This window comes from Dendrobates tinctorius, unplaced genomic scaffold (genome assembly GCF_039654945.1).
Source record: "Dendrobates tinctorius isolate UK_male_01 unplaced genomic scaffold, ASM3965494v1 ptg000019l, whole genome shotgun sequence".
NCBI classification, from domain to species: domain Eukaryota; kingdom Metazoa; phylum Chordata; class Amphibia; order Anura; family Dendrobatidae; genus Dendrobates; species Dendrobates tinctorius.
This window is the reverse complement of record NW_027361687.1, coordinates 89,477,468-89,501,562: the sequence shown is the minus strand read 5'-3', so window position 1 is coordinate 89,501,562 and position 24,095 is coordinate 89,477,468. Positions and strand designations below refer to the sequence as shown.

At 43.2% G+C, this 24,095-nt stretch overlaps 1 protein-coding gene across 1 annotated transcript in view; it reads right to left on the bottom strand.

Moving 5' to 3' along the window:
• The window catches only part of LOC141083094 (extracellular calcium-sensing receptor-like), a 65,779-nt gene extending 43,224 nt beyond the window's left edge, over positions 1 to 22,555 (bottom strand). Inside the window, exon 1 of the mRNA XM_073567282.1 lies at positions 22,290 to 22,555. Coding sequence (XP_073423383.1) covers positions 22,290 to 22,547 — 258 coding nt within the window. The 5' untranslated portion in view covers positions 22,548 to 22,555. The remainder of the gene's footprint in view (positions 1 to 22,289) is intronic.
• Positions 22,556 to 24,095: the final 1,540 nt, after the last annotated feature.

Sequence of the window (24,095 nt, the reverse complement as noted above, 5' to 3'; positions counted from 1 at the left end):
AAACACCTTTACAGATCAATATCTCTATTTGCTTAAAGGGAACCTGTCACCACAGAAAACGCTATTAACCTGCTAGTATGTTGTTAATTTGCAGCAATTACCTGAATGATGCGGGGTGAAAATGAATTTTATTCCTCTTGCAGTGTTCCGCAGTATTTACGGCTGAACTGCCTTACTTTTCTCACAGTGCTAGCGGGGATCTCAATGAGGTCACGGGTGTTCAGCCCATCTTGGAACACAGGCTCAGTGACCGGAGGTAACCTCTTTGACGTCACCATTGGTCACTGAGGCTGCACTTGCAGCAGTTCAATCACCTGTGGCTCTCAGCCTGGACAGTCACATCTTAGCACTGTCCAAATTGAAAACTAAATATCCCCAAGGCATGGATTATGGCGTGGGATAGAACAACAGACAGGTATCTTATATTAAGAGAAAGAAAGTAAAAAAGGGAAGAGCCTCACTGTGTATAACGTGGCCGGTTGCCTCCTAATACCGCAGCCAAGATCCAAATCCATTGACCATCGGATACATCAGACGAAAAACACAGGATCTTCACACAAAATCCATAAAAATCTTTAAAATGACAGCTTAAAAAATGACAGAAACGTGTTTCTGACCGAGACAAATAGATGTTATAGCAAAACAGGAATAAACATAGAAAAAATGACCACAGAATAACCGCAATATGAATGCCACGTGAAAACCGCATTATGAGTGAAATACCGCAGCCATATATTAAGTATTAGTACTAACACAAAATAAATATATATAAAAAAACAAAAAACTAATAAAGAAACATGGTATATCTACGAAAATTTAAATCATTAGGAAATGTTGTATCTAATTGAATAATCCAGTATGATTCACGAAGGAATAGTTTTTTTCTGAAGATTTCCAAGGAGAAAAACTTTTTCTATACCAAAAAGGCGAAAATCAAAAAGACTGCTGCCATGCATTTCAAGAAAGTGTTTTGTGGCTCCTGAAAAAGTGGAGTTGCGATTATTAATGTTTTGGATATGTTCCGAAATTCTTTTTTTTAACTTACGGGTGGTGCACCCTACATAAATAAGATCACAAAGATTGCAATGAATGCAATACACAACATTTTGAGTGTTACAATTAATGAATGTTTTAACAGGAAATAGTGTATTGTGTTTTAACTGCATACTGACACATGTTACACTTATTGCCTGCACATTTGAAAAACCCTCTCATGGATAACCATGTAGTGTTAGAAGAGATTGTGTCAGATTGAAAAAGACCAGGCAATAAATGATCCCCTAATATTTTACTTCTTTGTGCAATGCATCTATGTCCTGTAGCTAAAATCTGATTAAAAATATCATCTTTGAACAAAGCAGGAATGTACTTATTAATAATACGTTTGATTTCATTAAATTGGAGACTATAAGGGGTACTGGACGTAACTATATCTTTGATGTTAATATTTTTATTCTTTTAAGGTTTCTTGTATTAAAATTTTAGAGATTTTATTAAGTGAATTATGAACAACATTTTTATTGTAACCCCTCATAACCCCCCCAGACCCTCAACACCGTACTACACTGGAAACTACCTACAGTGAGGACGCCTTGCTCCATCAGAGTTCACTTCAGCAATCATCTGACACTCCGGGTCATGGCAAGAGAGGGCAGATGTAGGTGACGACGTATACTCTGGAAGTACCACAAATCTCTAGAGCGCCAACCTGGGGAATGAGCCAGGCCTGGATATAACAAAGGGTAACTCCAGTTGATGAGAATGGCAGACACCCATACAAACACATACACACCCTGGTCCGGACCTGAACGTTTATTGTCATTCACTCTCTTGCCACTAGATGGTGAACTCCTCACAGAACCGACAACAGAAGCGTCCCCCCGTGTCGTAACACTCACACCCCCACAAGGCTCAGAGGTAACCATTCCTCTCTGTCCCCCCTCCGAAGAGGACTTTGACTCTGAGGGGCAGCTTGTGGTGAGGGTTGCAACTTGCCCCTACTCCCTGGCAGCACCCCTGCTGCCACTACTGAGGGAGAAGGGGACGGGAATATGGAGGAAATATACACTCCCTGGTCGTCTTCCTCCACACGACCAGGAGGGGGCGGCTTATTCGAAGGTATAGAAGTTTTGGCGTGAGCCCAGCGGAATAAATCATCAGGCAGCACCTCGAGGACCTCAACTCCTCCCACCTGCCTGGGTGCGTCCACGTGTATGAGCAAGTCCTGCTCCCTAGCAGGGACTACAGGGGGCATATTCGCGAAAGCCGCAAATTGGAGTTCTGGTTGAGCCAGAGGGGAGGCCCCAGACCCCGACAACTGCTGCTGCTCCAACACATCGTGCAGCACCTCACTCTCCTCAGTGAGGACCAGAAGCAATTGGTCACAGGTCTGTACTTGACCCATGGCTCACCAGAGAAAATGAGTGGTTGGTTATAAACTGTCACATATACATAGTAACATAGTTAGTAACACTAGAAGTCGCAGAAATTTCCAGCTCCCCCCTGAAGTCCCGAAAGAGGGTCAAATGACCCTTAGACCGAACTGACGACTCTGATGGCTCCAATTAGCATCCTTTCATTTGTAAATGTGGCCATTGTCTGAGGAATCTGCAGGGGGAGTAGAGCTGAATTCATCCTCAAAACACTGTGTGAAACACAGGTCAAGAGACTTTGCATTTTGAGGGAACTGACAATTTGTATAAACCACATATTTTGTTTTGAAGCACACATGAAGTGTTTTGGGAGAGATTTGACCTTTTGCTGCTGATCCGTGATGTTGTGCTGCATTATCCAGGTAATTTTGCCAAATGTACATATAGTTTGCAAAACATACAATCTGTTTCAATTTTTCAAGTTTTTCTAAAAGAATTTAGTTATGTTTTTCTTTTAAAAAAAGATGTGAAAGAAGTGGGTTAAAAATGACAGAGAAAAAACAAAACAATTAATTGTGTTGATCCACCTCAACAAAGGTCTTGTAAAAGAGCAAAAGAATGTAAGCTGCTCCTGAGTGTGTCTGCCCACCCCCCAGCTGCATTGTTGTGCGGGGGGATATGCATAAGGTTGCTAACACCTTAGCAAATTTGCATGCAGCCTTTTGTGCTGAGGGGGATAAATAGGTGACTGCTTCACCTATTTTGTTCACAAGAAACAAAATGCAGAGAAGGCTCACCACTCAACCACTCACAAATACATGTGTGGCAAATGTACCAGGGACATGCCCAGGCAGTGCCAGGTATGTTCTGACAGTGCAGACAGACTGCTCGGTGAGTGCTGAAATGCTAGTCACACAAGAAGGACATGCCACACACACACATGCAGCCCCCACTGCAGCCTATTGTAAATATGTGTGGAATTGTTTTATTCCTTGTATTTTTTTTTTTTATCATTTTTATATCAAAAATAAAAAGCATGGAGACAAATAACAGTTGTTCTTTTGTATATTTTTCACACTGACATTTCAGTCCTCTTGACTTAGACACAAATGCTTCTGGTCATTACTCACAGTTGTACCTTGCTCTACAATTTCTAATTCTCTATTTAAAATATATAAAAAATGATTCATTGTTTCAGTGCGTTTTTGCTCAAATAAAACTAAACTAAATACAATATGTATAGTCTTTATGTTATCAAATACAATAAACTGAATAGAACTAACTAGAAACTAAAAGGCTAAAATCAATGGAAAACAACAACTTCCTGTGGTGCGACAGTAGTGGCCTTAATTACAGAACAAAAGACGATGATTATAGGATGTTAGATAAAATCCTTCAGGTCATTTGACCCGTCTCTGGGTTCAAAAGGTAGAAATGTTAAATGACCCCTCTCTGGGACTTCTAGTGTTAAGGTTGAAGGAAGACTTTAAGTCCATCTAGTTCAACCCATATCCTATCCTAACTTGCCCTAACATGTTGATCCAGAGGAAGGCAAAAAAAACCATGTGGCAAACAGTAAGCTTTACATTGGGGAAAAAAAATTCCTTCCCGACTCTACATACGGCAATCAGACTAGATCCCTGGATCAACGCAATATTAAGCAAACTAGTGTATATACCCTGTAATATTATACTTTTCAAGAAAGGCATCCAGGCCCTTCTTAAATTTTGGTATGGAATCAGTCATTACAACATCATATGGCAGAGAGTTCCATAGTCTCACTGCTCTTACAGTTAAGAATCTGCATCTCTGATTATGCTTAAACCTTCTTTCCTCCAGACGTAGAGGATGCCCCCTTGTCCCCGTCACAGGTTCAAGAGTAAAAAGATCATTAGAAAGGTCTGTGTATTGTTCATGCATATATTTATATACTAGCTGAAGAGCCCGGTGCTGCCCGGGCCTAGTAACTAACTGTGGTTAGTTATAACAAATTATAATTATCCTCCATCCCATAGTCCCGTGCCCATATACCCATCATACATATCCACCATCCCATAGGCCCGTGCCCATATACCCATCATACATATCCTCCATCCCATAGTCCCATGCCCATATACCCATCATACATATTCTCCATCCCATAGTCCCATGCCCATATACCCATCATACATATTCGCCATCCCATAGTCGAGTGCCCATATACCAATCACACATCCTTCATCTCATAGTCCCATGCCCATATACCCATCATACATATCCTCCATCCCATAGTCCCGTGCCCATATGCCCATCATACATATCCGCCATCCCATAGTCCCATGCCCATATACCTGCCATACATATCCTCCATCCCATAGTCCAGTGCCTATATACCCATCACACATTCTCCATCCCATAGTCCCGTGCCCATATAGCCGTCATACATATCCTCCATCCCATAGTCCTATGCCCATATACCCATCACACATCCTCCATCCCATAGTCAGCCATTATGACATCATAATGAGCGGCGGGGCTTGAGGATATCAGTGTCGCCATGGCAACCATTGTGACATCATAATGAGGGGCGGGGCTTGATACGCACACACTGTTTCCCCATTATGTAGATAGGGGAAAAATTGTTTGGTGAATTGGAACACGTGGGGTTAAAATTTCACGTCACAACATAGCTTAGGACGCTCTCGGGGTCCAGACGAGTGACTGTGCCAAATTTGTGGCTGTAGATGCGACGGTGCAGATGCCTATCCCGGACATACACACACATCCATACACACATATATACATACATACATGCATACACACTTTGAGCTTTATATATTAGATTATAATTATCCTTCATCCCATAGTCCCGTGCCCATATACCCATCATACATATCCTCCATCCCATAGTCGAGTGCCCATATACCCATCACACATCCTCCATCCCATAGTCCCATGCCCATATACCCATCATACATATTCGCCATCCCATAGTCGAGTGCCCATATACCCATCACACATCCTTCATCTCATAGTCCCGTGCCCATATACCAGTCATACATATTCTCCATCCCATAGTCCAGTGCCCATATACCCATCACACATCCTCCATCCCATAGTCCCGTGCCCATATACCCGTCATACATATCCTCCATCCCATAGTCCAGTGCCCATATACCCATCAAACATCCTCCATCCCATAGTCAACCATTATGACATCATAGGTTGCAAGCCCCGCCGCTCATTATGAGGACATTAGCGTCGCCATGGCAACCATTTTGACATCATAATGAGGGGTGGGGCTTGATACGCACACACTGTTTCCCCATTATGTAGATAGGGGCATTATGACATCATAATGAGGGGCGAGGCTTGACGCGCACACACTTTTTCCCCAGTAGGGGCAAAATTGTTTGGTGAATTGGAACGCGCGGGGTTAAAATTTCGCCTCACAACATAGCTTAGGACGCTCTCAGGGTCCAGACGTGTGACTGTGCCAAATTTTGTGGCTGTAGCTGTGACGGTGCGGATGCCTATCCCGGACATACACACACACACATACATACATACACACATACACACATACATACATACATACTTTGAGCTTTATATATTAGATTATAATAAGATCACCCCTAAGCCTTCGATTTTCCAAACTAAATAACCCCAAGTGTAATAACCTGTCTTGGTATTGCAAACCCTAGTAACCTTGGTCGTTCTTCTCTGCACCCGCTCCAGTTCAGCTATGTCTTTCTTATACACCGGAGACCAGAACTGTACTCAGTATTCTAAGTGTGGTCACACTAGTGACTTATATAGAGGTAAAATTATGTTCTCCTCATGAGCATCTATGCCTCTTTTAATGCATCCCATAATTTTATTTGCCTTTGCAGCAGCTGCCTGACACTGGCCACTAAATGTGAGTTTGTTGTCCATCCATACACCCAGGTCTTTTTCAGTGACAGTTTTGCCCAGTGTTTTACAATTAAGCACATAATTATACATCTTGTTCGTTCTACCCAAGTGCATGACTTTACATTTATCCCTATTAAAACTCATTTGACATTTATCAGCCCAAGCTTCTAGTTTACATAAATCCTCCTGTAATATAAAATTGTCCTCCTCTGTATTGATTACCCTGCAGAGTTTAGTGTCATCTGCAAATATTGAAAGTTTACTCTCTATGCCCCTTACAAGGTCATTAATAAATGTCAGAGACACCGCACTGAACTTGCTCACTGAGCCAGTGCACGTGTCCTGAGTAAAGCGAACAGTGCTCAAAGCTACCTGTGGAGCGGGCAGCAACCGAATAGATGCGTACTTCAGAGCTGCAGGACCTGAAGCATGTGACTGCTGGGGGCGTGGCCTAAACTCCACAGAGCTAGGAGCTGCAAGACAATTCCTAGCAGAGTAACTGCGAGACAAAGTTACCAAGGGGAATAGACAGTGAGAATAGTCAGGACGTAGCCAATGAGTCACACACAGAGATAGCTGTAGGGTACCAAAGGGGGCGAGCAGAGAGTAGTCAGGTCACATGCAATGAGTCATACACAGATAGTTGCAAGGTACAAGAGGGGCGAGCAGAGAGTAGTCAGGTCACATGCAATGAGTCATACACAGATAATAACGCAGTACAAAATCAACAGGCAAACTCACAACGGGAAACAGAATCGGGTCAGAACCATATAAACAAGCTATAGCAACAAACAGGCACACGGGGGTCAGCACACTAGGCCAATGGCAAAAGTATAACTGGCAGGGATTGAAGCTACCCAGGGGTTTATGAAGCTCTCCCAGAACCAGAAAGAGGCCACAATCATTAACCCCAAGTGTGCAGGTCAAAATCTGCACAGAGCTCCAGACATTAACCCCCGGTGTGCAGCTCAAAAACCCGCACTGGGATCATGACAATAAATATGTTAAAAAGAAGTGGGCCCAAAACTGACCTCTGTGCTACCCCACTGCTAACCGTGACCCAGTAAGAGTGTGCTCCATTTATAACCACCCTTTGTTTCCTATCCCTGAGCCAGCTCTTAACCCACCTACACATATTTTCCCCTATCCCCATTGTTCTCATTTTATGTATCAACCTTTTGTGTGGCACCATATCAAAAGCTTTTGAAAAGTCCATGTACACCACGTCCACTGCATTTCCTTGGTCCAGTCCGGAACTTACCTCTTCATAAAAGCTAATCAGATTAGTCTGACAGAAATGGTCCCTCATAAACCCATGTTGATATTGGGTCATGAGGTTATTCTTCTTTAGATACTCCAGTATAGTATCTCTTAGAAAACACTCCAGGATTTTACCCACAGTTGAGGTTAAGCTCACTGGCCTATAATTTTCAAGATCAGTTTTTGTTCCCTTTTTGAATATTGGCAATACATTTGCTATACACCAGTCCTGTGGTTCAGGCCCTGTCATTATGGAATCTTTAAAGATTAAAAATAATGGTCTATCTATGACTGTACTTAATTTTTGCAGTACTCGAGGGTGTATCCCATCCAGGCCCAGGGATCTCCTGCTGGGTTAAGCAGGTGACATTTAATGGAGAATTTTTTTTATCACTGATCATGTTATCCGTCATGGGATTTTCTTGTGTAAATACTGTTGAAAGAAAGCCATTTAGCATATTGGCTTTTTCCTCATCCTCATCCACCATTTCACCCAGACTATTTTTAAGGGGGCCAACACCATAATTTTTTAGCTTCTTACTATTTATTATTTACTATTTAATATTCTAAAGAATATTTTGGGATTATTTTTACTTTCTCTGGCAATGAGTCTCTCTGTCTCAATCTTTGCTATCTTGATTTACTTTTTACACAATTTATTTAATTTTCTGTATTTATTTAACGCCTCACTACTACCTACTTGCTTTAATTCTCTAAATGCTTTACTTTTGTCTTATACCTGTCCTGTGTGACATGACCCGCAGGTCAGTAACTGAAACAAGACTGTCACGTATACCTGTCCTGTGTGACACGACCCTCAGGTCGGTAACTGAAACAAGACAAAAGGGGAACACCGGGGAAACAGTTACAGCAGTGGGCCCTACAATAGGGAATGGGGACGTGGAGACCTCCTGCACTCCCCTGAGGCAGTGTCCCTGAACACTCCTAACGTTCCCTATACAGGCGCTTCACCTGTCGCCGACCAGGATTCCTGAATCCCTCACTAGCCCTGCACCTATGCCTTACTAGGGAACTGGTTAGTGCTGACACTGATCCCACCCCTGCACTAATACACACGAAGGAAAATACACCAAATGGGGGAAAACAACGGATTCAGCAGAGTTCATCAACGGATTAGCTTTCAGCAGTGGCTCGACACCTCAGAGCCAGCTGCTACCTTCAATCTCTCTCTGTTGCAGACACCAGGCAGCAGAGTTAAGCACCAGATCAGCTTTCAACAGTGGCTAAACACCTCAGAGCCAGCTGCTAACTTCACCGTGGTTGGAATCCACCAAGGACCTGCTATAACCAACACCAGGTGACCTTATATAGCAAAGGAGGAGTGGTCACCATCAGACTGACCAAACACAGCGCGATCGGGCAGGGGAGACTGAAATTTCAGTGGCTGAGCTTCCTGCACTGACACGGCGGTTAACCCCTGACTGCTGCGATCGAGTGCAATCGCAGCGTTCAGGGGGGAGGCAGAGGGTCGAGGGCTCCCTCTGCCTCAGATTGGCGTCCCCGCAATATAATTGCGGGGCCAGATCCGTGCCATGATGACCCGGGGGTTATCATGTCATAGCATGGTCTCATCAGTTTTCTCCATAGGTATAGTACATTGCAATGCTGGAGCATTGCAAATGTATTATACTTGCAACGAAAGTGAAAGTGAAAGTCTCATAAAGGGACTAGGTAAAAAAACAAACATTTTTTTAAAAAAAATATGTAAAAAAATAAATAAAAAATTCCCCTAAAAAATACACATTGTAATGTGCAAAAAAAAAGAAAAATTACACATGTTTGGTAGTGCCACGTCCGTAAAAATCCCATCTATAAAAGTGTCACTCTAGATAACCCCTTCAATGAACGCCATAAAAAAACACAAAAAGTATCAAATTATACTTTTTCCAAGCGGTATCATCATACATCTTGGAAAAAGTGGAATAACACGCAATCAAAAAGACAGATATAAATAAAAATGGCATAGCTGAAAACATCATCTTGTCCGGCAAAAAACGAGCCACCACCCAGCTCCATCAACGGCAAGTAGAAAAGTTATAGCTCTCAGAATAAAGTGATGCAAAAATAATTATTTTTTCTATAAATGTTTTTATTGTGTAAAAAACACCAAAACATAAAAAAGATATAAATGAGGTATCGCTGTAATCATAGTGATCCGAAGAATAAAGCTGTCTTACCAATTTTACGCCATGCGGAACGGAGGGAAAAAAAACAATTGTTCATTCTGTCTCCATCGGAATAGAAAGTGATCAAAAAACGTTATGTGCCCGAAAAAGGTACCGATGAAAATGTCAGCTCGTCCCGCAAAAAACAAGCCTGCACATGACTGTTGGACGAAATATGGAAAAATTGTAGCTCTCAAAATGCGGTGATGTAAAAATTTCCTACAAAAAATTTTTCCAAAAAAAAGCGTCTTTTAGTGTGTGAAAGAAGCTAAACATGAAAAAAGGATATAAATCTGGTATCGCTGTAATCGCACCAGCCCGAAGAATAAAGTCGCCTAATCACTAATACCGCACAAGGAATGGCGTAAAAAATAAAACCAATTTTTCACCTTTTGTGGATTCGTTCTTTCTGCCTTCCAAAGATCGCAGTAAGTCGATTACAGTGGTTTACCCCCACATATGGGGTATCAGCATACTCAGGACAAATTGCACAACAACATTGGGGGTCTAATTTCTCCTGTTTCCCTTGTGAAAAAAAATTGGGGGGCAAAAAGATCATTTTTGTGGAAAAAAATATGATTTTTTTAATTTTCACGGCTCTACGTTATAAACTTCTGTGAAGCACTTGGGGGTTGAAAGTGCTCACCACACATCTAGATAAGCTCCTTGGGGGGCTAGTTTCCAAAATGGGGTCGCTTTGTGGGGGATTTCTCATGTTTAGGCACATCAAGACGCCCGCAGACCATTCCATCAAAGTGTGCATTCCAAAACGGTGCTCCTTCCCTTCTGCGCTCTGTCAAGCGCCCAAACAGTGGTTCCACCGCACATATGGGGTATCAGCGTACTCAGGACAAATTGCACAACTTTTGGGGTCCTATTTCTCCTGTTACCCTTGTGAAAATAAAAATTTGGGGGCAAAAAGATTATTTTTGTGAAAAAAATATGATTTTTTTATTTTCACGGCTCTACGTTATAAACTTCCGTGAAGCACTTGAAGGTTCAAAGTGCTCATCACACATCTAGATAAGCTCCTTGTGGGTCTAGTTTCCAAAATTGGGTCACTTGTGTGGGGTTTCCACTGTTTAGGCACATCAGGGGCTCTCCAAACGAGACATGGCAACCGATCTCAATTCCAGCCAATTTTGCATTCAAAAAGTCAAATGGTGCTCCTTCCCTTCCAAGCTCTGTCATGCACCCACATAGTGATTTACCCCAACATATGGGGCATCAGCGTACTCAGGACAAATTGCACAATAACTTTTGGGGTGCTTTTACTCTTTGGAAAATAAAAATTGGGGATGAAAAGATCATTTTTGTGGAAAATATATGATTTTTTTAATTTTACGGCTCTACGTTATAAACTTCTGTGAAGCACTTGGAGGTTCAAAGTGATCACCACACATCTAGATAAGTTCCTTGGGGGGTCTAATTTCTGAAATGGGGTCACTTGTGGGGGGTTTCCACTGTTTAGGCACATCAGGGGCTCTCCAAACACGACATGGCATCCAATCTCAATTCCAGTCAAAAAAGTCAAACAGCGCTGCTTCCCTTTCGAGCTCTGCCATGCACCCACATAGTGATTTACCCCAACATATGGGGCATCAGCGTACTCAGGACAAATTGCACAATAACTATTGGGGTCTTGTTACCCTTGTGAAAATAAAAATTTGGGATGAAAGGATCATTTTTTTAAAAAAAATATGATTTTTTAATTTTATGGCTCTACGTTATAACCTCTTGGGGGTTCAAAGTTCTCACCACACATTTAGATAAGTTCCTTGTGGGTCTAGTTTCCAAAATGGGGTCACTTATGGGGGGTTTCCACTGTTTTGATACATCAAGGGCTCTCCAAACGCGACATGGCATCCGCTCTCGATTCCAGTCTCAAATGATGCTCCTTCCCTTCTGAGCACTGCCGTGCACTTAAAAATTGGTCCTCCTCTACACATTGGGTATCGGTGTACTCAGGAGAAATTGCCCAACAAATATTGTGGTTCATTTTCTCCTGATACCCTTGACAATATAAAAAAAATTGTGTCCGAAGAAAAAAAGCTAAATGTTCATTTTTTCCTTCCATATTGCTTCAATTCTTGTGAATTACCTAAAGGGTTAATAAACTTCTTGAATGTGGTTTTGAACAACTTGAGGGGTGCAATTTTTAGAATGTTGTCACTTTTGGATATTTTCTGTTATATTGACCCCCCCAAACTCACTTGAAATGTGAGGTGGTCCTTAAAAATATGCTTTTGTTAATTTTGTTGTAAAAATGAGAAATTGCTGGTCAACTTTTAACCCTTATAACTTCCTAACAAAAAAAAATTTTGATTCCAAAATTGTGCTGATGTAAAGTAAACATGTGGGAAATGTTATTTATTAACTATTTTTGCGACATCTCTCTGATTTAAGAGCATAAAAATTAAAAGTTTGAAAATATCATATCATATGAAAAGTAATATCGAATAAATTTTACCACTAACATGAAGTACAATATGTCACGAAAAAACATTCTCAGAATCAGTAGGATCCGTTAAAGCGTTCTGTAATGCTGTAGATAAGCCTCCGATGTAACTTGAAAGATAAGAAAAGCATGTTATATTATACTCACTGGGGTGGGCGGTCCGGTCCGGTGGGTGTTGCGGTCCGGTCCGACGCCTCCCTTCTTCATGCAATGACGTACTCTTCTCCCATCCTGCAATGGCTGCGGCGCAAGCGCACTGCTCTGCCCTGTTGAGGGCAGAGCAGAATTCTGCAGTGTGCAGGCGCCGGACCTCTCCCGACGCCTGCGCACTGCGCCGGAGTCATTACAGGACGGGAGAAGAGGCCATCATCGCATGAAGGGAGGCGTCGGACTGCACCGCAACGCCCACTGGACCGGACTGCCCACCCCGGTGAGTATAATATAACGTGCTTTTCTTATCTTTCAGGTTACATCGGAGGCTTATCTACAGCATTACAGAATGCTGTAGATAAGCCCCCGATGTCTATGCCAGCAGCTGCAAGCCGAAAAAAAGGGTGACAGATTCCCTTTAAAGAATTTATTTTGAAAGGTATCTCATACTTATTGAAGTATAATTTTTATGTTTAATTGCCAATATGGGCTCTCTTTTTTCACCATTTCTTGCTATTCTTTTTGCTGCCTGGTGGAAGGAATCTCATGTTTTTTCACAATCAAATCCTTTCTATGATGCTATTCAATGGTACGGTCGCTATGTGGACGACTTACTACTCATCTGGAGAGGTGACATAGCGTCCGTGCCATTGTTTGTACAATACATTAATCAGAATGACATCAATTTGCGTTTCACTTTTTCTTGTTCTAGTACTCAAGTTAATTTTTTAGATCTTACTTTAACAGGAGATTGTATTAAGAATTGCATACATAGCTCTATTTTTCGCAAACCAATCAGCGGTAATACAACATTACGTGCCGATAGTTGCCATCCCATTCATACTGTTAATTCAATCCCATATGGCGAATTTATGAGAGCCAGAAGAATATGCTCTGATAATAAATCCTTTGCACAGGAGAGTATTAATATTTTGCGAAGACTTTATGCTAGGGATAACAATAAAAATGTTGTTCATAATTCACTTAATAAAATTTCTAAAATTTCAAGACAAGAAACCTTAATTATTCAAAAGAATAAAAATATTAACATCAAAGATATAGTTACGTTCAGTACCCCTTATAGTCTCCATTTTAATGACATCAGATGTATTATTAATAAGTACATTCCTGTTTTGTTCAAAGATTATATTTTTAATCAAATTTTAGCTACAGGACATAGATGCATTGCACAAAGAGTTAAAACATTAGGGGATCATTTATTGCCCAGTCTTTTTCAATCTGACACAATCTCTTCTAACACTACATGGTTATCCATGAGAGGGTTTTTCAAATGTGCAGGCGATAAGTGTAACATGTGTCAGTATGCGGTTAAAACACAATACACTATTTCCTGTTAAAACATTCATTAATTGTAACACTCAAAATGTTGTGTATTGCATTCATTGCAATCTTTGTGATCTTATTATGTAGGGTGCACCACCCGTAAGTTAAAAAAAAGAATTTCAGAGCATATCCAAAGCATTAAAAATCGCAACTCCGCTTATTTAGGAGCCACAAAACACTTTGTTGAAATGCATGGCAGCAGTCTTTTTGATTTTCGCCTTTTTGGTATAGAAAAAGTTTTTCTCCCCGGAAATCTTCAGAAAAAACTATTCCTTCGTGAATAATACTGGATTATTCAATTAGATACAAAATTTCCTAATGGTTTAAATTTTCATAGAGATACCATGTTTATTTATTAGATTTTTTTTTTTATATATGTATAGTTTTTTTGTGTGTTTGTCCTAATTATTATATGGCTGGGGTATTTCACTCTTAATGCTTTTTTCACGTGGCATTCAATATTGTGGCTTTTCCGTGGACATTTTTTCTAGATTTATTCCTGTTTTGCTATAAAGCCTATTTGTCTCATCTACAGTATGTCACCATGCAGTTTAAATGATGTTTGCTGCATATTTTGTATATATTTTTTCATGTCATATGTTAATTTAATTGTGGTGTCACAGGAAGTTAGTGTAACGCTCAGGGGCGGACTACGTCCGAGAGTGGACCCTCAGGATCGCGGATCTGGAGCCCCTGGGCCGAGCGCGCCAGGTGATGACCGACCCTGTACAGGGACCGTTAGGGGCAAGACCACAGAGGACAGAACCGTGACAGCTGGTACCAAGAGGGGCGGCTCGTAGGACAAGCAAGGTAAGAGGCAGGAGTGGGAAAACGGACAGAGAACCAATTAACCACCCAGAGGGTAACAGAGGGAAGGAACCAGGCAGCTATACACGTAGAGGCAGCAGGAGAAGGTACAGCAGGCGAGAGAGTGCAGGCGAGAGCCCCAGGGGGAAATATACATATATATATATATATATATATATATACACATTGTGGGGATAGATAGCTCAGCTGGGATCTTTGCTTTGGCACAAGCGTGTGGCTATGAAGTCACTTCAGCAGACTAGCATGTTTCACATGGATATGAACACGGCATATTTATTGTGCACACTTGTTACTCAATGTTACACATGCCAAACATGAAATAAAACATCTAAGGCCGTCTGGCCACTAACTAACAATAGCAGGCTAACTACAAAATAAACCTATATAACAGCAAAGAAGTCCATGTAATCTTACTGTGTCAGCTCCCAGCTCAGCAGACGAGAGACCGAGAGATCCCAGCTCCTCCTGATTATATCAGCTGGACCAGTCAGGAAACCAAAACCTGGATTGAATTAGTGGAGGGGGAACCACCAGTCCTTTCCATGCTGATCACTAAGGAAACCAGGACTGGATTACAGTGAAATAAACTGGCTTCATCATCAGTACAGGGAGACATATGAAATGAAATGGGGAGAAATATACCTGTTTTCTAGTACCTCTCCCCTTGGCACCTCACACACCCCCCTCCACTGTTCAAGCCCGTGGGGTCGGACACGACGAGTCACCAAGCAGTGCGTTCTAGACAACGCATCTGCATTTCTGTGCGCTGTGCCCGCCCTGTGCTCAACGGAAAATTTAAACCCTTGTAATGTTAAGAACCAGCGTGTCACCCGCGCATTGCCTTCTTTTGCCCGGGACATCCACGTTAGGGGCGAATGGTCCGTCACTAGTCTAAACTGGCGACCTAGTAAATAATAGCGCAAGGTGCACAGGGCCCATTTCACAGCCAGGGCTTCCCGCTCAACTACACTGTAGTTCTTTTCTGCTCTCGTAAGCTTTCTGCTTAGATAGGCCACTGGGTGTTCCTCGCCATTTACTTCTTGAGACAAAACCGCGCCGAGGCCCACCCCAGAGGCGTCCGTTTGGACAATAAACTCCCGTTTAAAGTCTGGTGCAACCAACACTGGTTGGTCACAGAGGACTGTTTTCAATCGCTGAAAGGCCTCCTCTGCTTCTGCGTTCCACTTTATTGTGACAGATTTCGACCCCTTAGTAAGATCTGTGAGAGGAGCTGTGATGGTCGCAAAATGTTTGATGAACCGCCTATAATAACCAACGATCCCTAAAAAAGCTCCAACCTGTTTTTTGGTTACCGGTCGTGGCCAATTTTGAATAGCGTCCACTTTATTGGCTTGAGGCTTCACGACGCCTCTCCCTATGCTATATCCCAGATAGCGAGCCTCTTCCAATCCCAACGTACATTTCTTGGGATTGGCAGTCAACCCAGCTCTTTTTAGAGAGTCTAAGACGGCTTGTACTTTTGACAAATGCGTGTCCCAGTCATCGCTAAAGATAATGATGTCGTCCAAGTACGCGGATGCATACTGGCCATGGGGTTTTAGGACCATATCCATTAGACGTTGGAAGGTGGCTGCAGCACCATGCAACCCAAATGGCATATCTCGGTACTGGAATAATCCCTGGGGCGTAACAAAGGCAGTTTTCTCTTTGGCTGATTCCGTGAGGGGAATCTGCCAATAACCTTTTGTTAAGTCAATAGTGGATATGTACCTAGCCGAACCCAGTCTCTCTATCAGTTCATCGACTCTTGGCATTGGGTAGGCATCGAATTTCGATACTTCGTTTACTTTCGGAAAATCGTTACAAAATCGGATAGTCCCATCGGGTTTGGGCACCAGTACGATAGGGCTAGCCCAATCACTCCGGGACTCCTCAATGACCCCGAGCTCTAACATCTTCTTCACTTCCTGGGCAATGGCTTGTCTCCGAGCCTCCGGAATTCGATATGGTTTTAGCCGTACCCGCGCCTGTGGATCAGTAATAATGTCATGTTTAATTAGGTGAGTCCGGCCAGGAAGTTCCGAGAAAATATCTGCGTTCCTCTGTATGAACTCCCTGGTCTCTCGTTTTTGGCTTTCGGATAGTGTGTCTGCAATACCCACTTCTGGCGGAGCTACCTGGGGGTCCTTTACCTTAGAAGGTGGTGCCCCTCGAGGCCCATTCTCAAGGGCAGCTCCTGCCACCAGACTCTCCCTGTCCCGCCAGGCCTTAAGCAAGTTTATGTAGTATATTTGTTCGGGCTTTCTCTTGTCTGGTTGGTGTATCTTATAGTTTACTTCACCTATTCGTTCCAGCACTTCGTATGGTCCCTGCCATTTCACAAGAAATTTATTCTCTACGGTAGGCACCAATACCAACACCCTGTCTCCGGGTTGAAAGACTCGTGTTTTTGCCGCTCGGTTGTATACCGTGCTTTGGGCATGTTGTGTGCGCTCTAAACACTCTTTAACTATTGGCATAACTGCTGCAATTCGGTCCTGCATAAGTGTTATGTGTTCAATTACACTGCGATAAGGAGTCACCTCTTGTTCCCAAGTCTCCTTGGCAATATCTAACAGGCCTCTAGGACACCGCCCATAAACCAACTCAAAAGGTGAAAAGCCTGTGGAGGATTGGGGTACCTCACGTATAGCGAACAGGAGGTATGGTAATAGGGCATCCCAATCTCTTCCGTCCTTATCCACCACCCTTTTCAACATTCCCTTTAGGGTTTTGTTAAAGCGCTCCACCAAACCATCAGTCTGAGGGTGATATACTGAGGTACGCAAATGGGAGATTTTGAGTAGTTTACATAAATCCTTAAGTATACAAGACATAAAGGGGGTCCCTTGATCCGTAAGTATCTCTTTCGGAATGCAGGTGCGGGAAAACATATTAACCAGCTCCTTTGAAATTGATTTCGCATTGGCATTCCGCAAGGGCACTGCTTCGGGATAACGCATGGCGTAATCCAATACTACCAAAATGTACTGATGACCCCTGGCAGATTTTACTAATGGACCAACTATATCCATTGCTATCCTCTTGAAGGGAACCTTTATTATTGGTAAGGGCACTAAGGGGCTTCTAAAATGTGACATAGGTGCGGTCAATTGACACGTAGGACATGACCGACAGTACTGGGTCACGTCTCCCACTAGACCCGGCCAAAAGAAACGTTGCAGAATACGGTGTTTTGTCTTTTCTACCGCCAGGTGTCCTCCCAAGGGATGTTTACGTGCCAACTCCAAAACTACCTGGCGAAAGGACTTAGGTACCACTAGTTGTTCTCTCATAGACTGTAAGCTTGCGAGCAGGGCCCTCATTCCTCTTGGTATTTGTTATAATCTACTGTATGTGATTATTGTTATGCTGTAATGTCTATTGTCTGTACAAATCCCCTCTGAAATGTAAAGTGCTGCGGAATATGTCGGCGCTATAGAAATAAAATTTATTATTATTATTATTATTATTACCACCACCCCTCGCACCTTGTCCATGTGATACAACATATCCTGCTGCACCGCCATGTGTGGGAACTCGTTTTGAGCCCCTGGGTACAATGGTCTTCCCTCGGAGACCTTTATGTTTTCCCACACCCTTGCTAGAGTAGGATCCTGGTGCTGAGCGGTCCCGAACTTACGACGGGCCACCTCAAGATCAGGCATTTCTAAAACATCCTCTAGCTGGTCTGCCTAGCCTGCACACACAGCCAGAGGAGAGTCCACAGATTCTAGTACCTCCTCTGAGATGAGTTCTCCGTCGTCTTGCTGCAATGGTTCAGGGGCTAGCTCCGGAGCACCGACTTCAACTAGAGGGTTCATGCCACTTTTGAAGTTCCACAAGTCCCAAAATAAGGGAAAGTCTCTCCCCAGGATTGCACTGTGTCCCATAGACTTTATGACTGCTGCCTGATGTCTTTTGGCCCCTACTGGCGTGGCAAGAGTAACCCAGGCAGTGGGGTAGTTCTTGGTATCCCCATGGATGCAACTAATGCCCACGGTTAAGTTCGTTAGGGCGCTAGAGTCCACCAAACTGGCATGTACCAAAGTTACTTGACTGCCAGAATCCAAGACGGCATTCACACTATAACCGTCAACCTCGACGTGGCACACGTGTTGTTCATTTCCCGTGAGGGTCTCCGCCACCCAGACTGACTGCACATATAACGAAAGACGCCTCGTAGCGTTACAGTCCATTGGCTCTGTAGTCATTGGGCAGTTAGCTGCTACATGGCCAAGCCCGCGACATCACCAACATTGTATAGGCCCTTGTCTCCTCGATGGAGATCCCAGACGAGGTCTGCTGGCTTGACGTGAGCCCGTACCACATCCATAGTCCTTTGTAGGTCTGCTACCCTTCATTGTGATGTTCTCTTCTTTTGAAGATGAAGTAGGTTTCGCAGGACTCCCCAGCGATTTCTTGGGGAGCCAGTGGGGTGCTAACGTCCCTTGGAGTAGGCTTTCAGAAGCATTGTAGCGTTCGACCATATTCACCAACTGGTCAGCGGTAGTTGGGTCACCCTGTCCAACCCACCTCTGGATCTTAGCGGGTAAGGACCGCAGGTACTTGTCTAGAACAACACGCTCCACCATCTGTGCGGACGTCAAAGCCTCTGGTTGCAGCCATTTTTTTACTAGATGGATGAGATCATGCATTTGTGAGCGGGCTGGCTGATGCTCCACAAAATTCCATAAATGCACCCTCTGTGCGCGTTCATATGTGTTTACTCCCAGCCTTGCCAGGATTTCGCCTTTGAGTTTGATATAGTCCATAGCATCCGCTCCACTCAGATCGTAATAGGCCTTTTGTGGATCTCCGCTCAGAAATGGAGCAACTACCTCAGCCCATCTGTCCAGTGGTAAGTGCTCACGTTCTGCAATACGTTCAAACACGGTGAGGTATGCTTCCACATCATCATCTGCGGTCATTTTAAGCAAAGTCTTCTGTACGGCTTTCTGCGCACTAGCAGCTCTTTGTGCACGGTCTCCCTCATCTCGGGGCTGCCGAACCAAGGCCTGTTTTATTGCCTCCAACTGCTCTTGCTGCATCTGGTGTTGCTGCTCCAGAGCCTTCTGAAAGCAAGTATTAGTCTGCTGTTGTTGCACATTGGCTTGCAATAACTGCTTCACTAGTTCCTCCATATTACTGGACTCTTGGCTCTTCAAAAGCGCAGAAGCTTTCAGCCAGGACATACACAGCGTTTTCTCTGCAGTCACAGTCCAGCAGCCACAAGTGCCCGCATTCGAAACACCATTTGTGGGGATAGATAGCTCAGCTGGGATCTTTGCTTTGGCACAAGCGTGTGGCTATGAAGTCACTTCAGCAGACTAGCAAGTTTCACATGGATATGAACACGGCATATTTATTGTGCACACTTGTTACTCAATGTTACACATGCCAAACATGAAATAAAACATCTAAGGCCGTCTGGCAACTAACTAACAATAGCAGGCTAACTACAAAATAAACCTATATAACAGCAAAGAAGTCCATGTACTCTTACTGTGTCAGCTCCCAGCTCAGCAGACGAGAGAGACCGAGAGATCCCAGCTCCTCCTGATTATATCAGCTGGACCAGTCAGGAAACCAAAACCTGGATTGAATTAGTGGAGGGGGAACCACCAGTCCTTTCCATGCTGATCACTAAGGAAACCAGGACTGGATTACAGTGAAATAAACTGGCTTCATCATCAGTACAGGGAGACATATGAAATGAAATGGGGAGAAATATACCTGTTTTCTAGTACCTCTCCCCTTGGCACCTCACAACATATATATATATATATATATATATATATATATATATATATATATAGACCGGTAAAAGACAGGGAGGACAGGAAGGAGGGGAATGGACCAGGAGGAAGTATGGCAGACGGCAGACAGGGGGAGCACGGGAAACCAGGTACTGATAGGAGAAATGGAACAGACACGGAGAACGGCAATAGCCCAAGAACAGGGAGGCAACAGGTAGCGCAAGAGAGTAAAATACAGGCCAAAACAGTGCGGGAACACCACACGATCACAGGCGTCTCCTTCATAGGGAAGATGCTTGAAATACCTTAGTACCCGGAAGTACGCCCCAGACCCTGCCCCTCAGCGACTCCCACCGTTAGATGAAGAGGGAGGGCGGGCGCGCGCCCGCGACCTAAGGCAGGCAAGTATGGCTGCAGCAGGAAGGAAGACAGGGTGGGCGCACGGACAGACGGAGGCGCACAGGTGAGAGGAGGCTGCGGCGGGTGCCGCCGCTGATGGGACGTTGGTGGCCGCGGCCGCCGATGTCACAGTTCTATATAATACTTCCTTAGTAATGCTATTGAAAGATTCTACAACTAAGGGCATTATCGAGAAACGCGTTAGAATGTCTGTCATTTTTTAACCTTTCTGGACAGTTATTCTCTTTTTAAAATGAACTTTAATAAAGATTAAAGATGTTTTATGGATTTTTCTTGAAGATCCTGTGTTTTTTGTCAGGTATGGTATATTGTTGTTTTAATTTTTGTTTTATTACAGGAGAAAGAGGGCTTCGGTGGAATAACAGTGTTTGTCATTTTTAAATAAAAAAAACTAAAACTGTATTTAGTCTTATTTCTAATAAAGGACTGTATTCTGGCTGTGTCTTTACTTACCATACAATTATAGGATTAGTAATGGATAGATGGCTCATAGATGCCTCTCCATTAGTAATCCATGGGTTTGATGTCACCTTAAAATACAAAGGTGACATCAACCCCACAAATATTAATCACACTTGCCACCGCTGCAGGGCAAGTGAGAAGAGCTGGATAAAATGCCAGAATTGGCGCACCTAATAGATGTGCCTTTTCTGGGCAGCTGCAGGCTGCTATTTTTAGGCTGTTAGGGGCCAATAACCATGGCCCCTTACCAGTCTGAGAATACCAGCCCCCAGCTGTCTGCTTTAACAAAGCTGGTTGCCAAAAATGGGGGGGATCCCACACTGTTTTTTTAAATTATTTAAGTAAGTAAAAAAAACATCTTACAGACCCCTCTATTCTTGATAACTAGCCTTGCTGAAGTTGACACCTGAGGGTTGAAGTCCCAAGCTGTGAGTTTTGCCTGGCTGGTTATCAAGAATACAGGGGAACCCATGCCTTTGCTAAATTATTTATTTATAGCGCAGGAGCTAATGAATACTCCCATCCGCCACACCTGCTCTCACTGTTATTAGTGGCAGCAGGTGTCGGATGATGGTCGCTGTATTCCCATAAGCTGACATCAGAGACCGGAGGTACACTTTAAGCCTCCAATCACAGCTGAGTGCTCAAGCTGTCTTTAACAGCGTAGGAACCGCAGTTCTCTGACCGTCGGGGATGATTTTTCCGCTGATCTGAAGCAGTGCTTGCCACACTGTTATGCACATGGCAGCATGACAAACACCTGGTGTTTGGCAGCAGAACCCAAACAGTAACACGGATTTACTGGTGAAGTCCGTGTTCGGTGTCTGTGCCCGAACAGTAGGTGTTCAGTATGGATGCTGAACTTTAGTGTTAGGATTTTCCCATCTCTACTCAACAAACAAAAAGTTAAAGTTGAAGCTTTGTATCAACATTTTTGGACAATTGGTATTTTTGAGAGGAGCTGGTTCATTTTTAATCTAATCCTAGACAAATTTTAATGGTAGAGAAATTGACCTACTATGAGTTTCAACTTTTATTTCTAACTATTCCTACTTAGTTAAAAACTCTAGAGCTGGGACTCAATATTCATAGTTACGTGTACTGTATGTATTGTATGTATGTATTTACAGAATGCATTATTCCTCTATAAACTTACCTGAGGATACCTGTAGAGGCCAAGAATCCCAGCCATTGGTATGGAGGCCTTCGATGGCATGTCCCCAACTACAGCAGAAGGCATTTTTTCCGTGTGGCAGTCAAAGTTTGGCACTGTTTCCTGTTTTCCTGACAAGATCCATGTTGTTCCCATCAAAGACCTTACTTGATTATAGCAGGAATCGTATAATTTGAAACCTAATGTAATATTTGGAAGAATATCAGATGACTTGTTGATTTCTTGTATAGCAAAAACCATAGCTAGGAGGAAGCGGTAATACCGTATGTGAAATCTGCAAAAAAAAGTGTCATTTAATGTTTTATTATGCAACATGAAAAAACCTTCATAAGCACATTTACAGAAAATATAATCTGCATCGATCAGATCACACGAATGGGGCCCTTATGATGGCATTTGATGCCCCTGTAAAGCTTTGTATTACAAAGGTAGCAGGAGATTCACCAATCATCATATATTTATTAGTCTGTTGGACTGATTCACTAATTATTTCTCCATCATTGTCACTGGTAAAAATGGCTGTCACTAGAGAATATGTAGAATTAACTGGTTCTTTGCTGTGTCACCACTTGTGTAGTAGTATTAGTCACACAATAACATGTCATGAATGTTGACTAACATTCCTAATTGTTGGCAGTGGATTATTCAGGATACTTTCCAAGTGTGTGACAAGAGAGCTCCTTTTTTTTTTAGGAACAAACAGGATTAATATATTTGTGTGTCTCTATCTGTGCAACAACTAAGGCAGGCTGCTTCTCTCATACACAGACACAGGAAAACAGGAAATACAGTCACATGCTGTTAGGGCTGGCGGAATTCACCAAATAATAAAAGATGGTAATAAGGTGCGTTCGCAGCCCAGAGTCCATCGTGCACAGTTGTTAACTGCTGCTCGGACACATGTGGGTTAAACGCCACCCAGTATGTAATAACGACGAGATCTGTTGCTTCACAGAGCCACGGTACAGCATAACACAGATGCCATACCCTGTTGACTGATACCAAAAAACGAAAAGTTAAACCGCACCAATCTTTAAGACACATTTGTAAAGGCACACGTCAAAACCAGGAAGTCCATCCTGGAGCAAATTCCATAGCAATAGATAAAAAAGACAGCACCTCAGACAGTGGGGAATAAAAGCCTTACAATTTATTCTGCCTTCTGTGGCGACGTTTTGGTCCGAAGACCTTTTTCAAGCTTGAAAAAGGTCTTTGGACCGAAACGTCACCACAGGAGGAAGAATAAAATGTAAGGCTTTTTTTTCACCACTGTCTTAGGCGCCGTCTTTTTTATCTAGTACCCTGTTGACTGTCATAGGGCACAGCTGAGTCAGCGCTAGTGTATGATCATAAGACTCTGTCCCAAAGACATAGGGTAAGAGCCTCTCTAGACCCACTAGGCGCACAATGAATGCCACTAAAGGACGCTGGCTACTGTGGAGTGCAAACCAAGTGCTCAGTTGAGTACAGGCAAAGTCACTACTTAGTGCTGAAGCTAGGCCCTGACTCTGCCTCCTACTTGCACAAACTGCCAAGGCACTACCTGGCAAGGTTGATCAACACATATGTACCATGGGTAGGGGTTTCATAATGAGTCAGTCACCAGAGGCATTAATACGTGCATACAACACTCACTCCACATTGCCTATACTAGCGCACGGCCGTGCGGCCGTGGGATCCTTTTATAGCCGCAGCCTTCCGGGACCTTCCTGATGGCCCAATCCTAGCTGCCTGAGGACCTGAGCATGTGACATCCAACCACCAATGAGCAGTCGTCTCACGGGCATG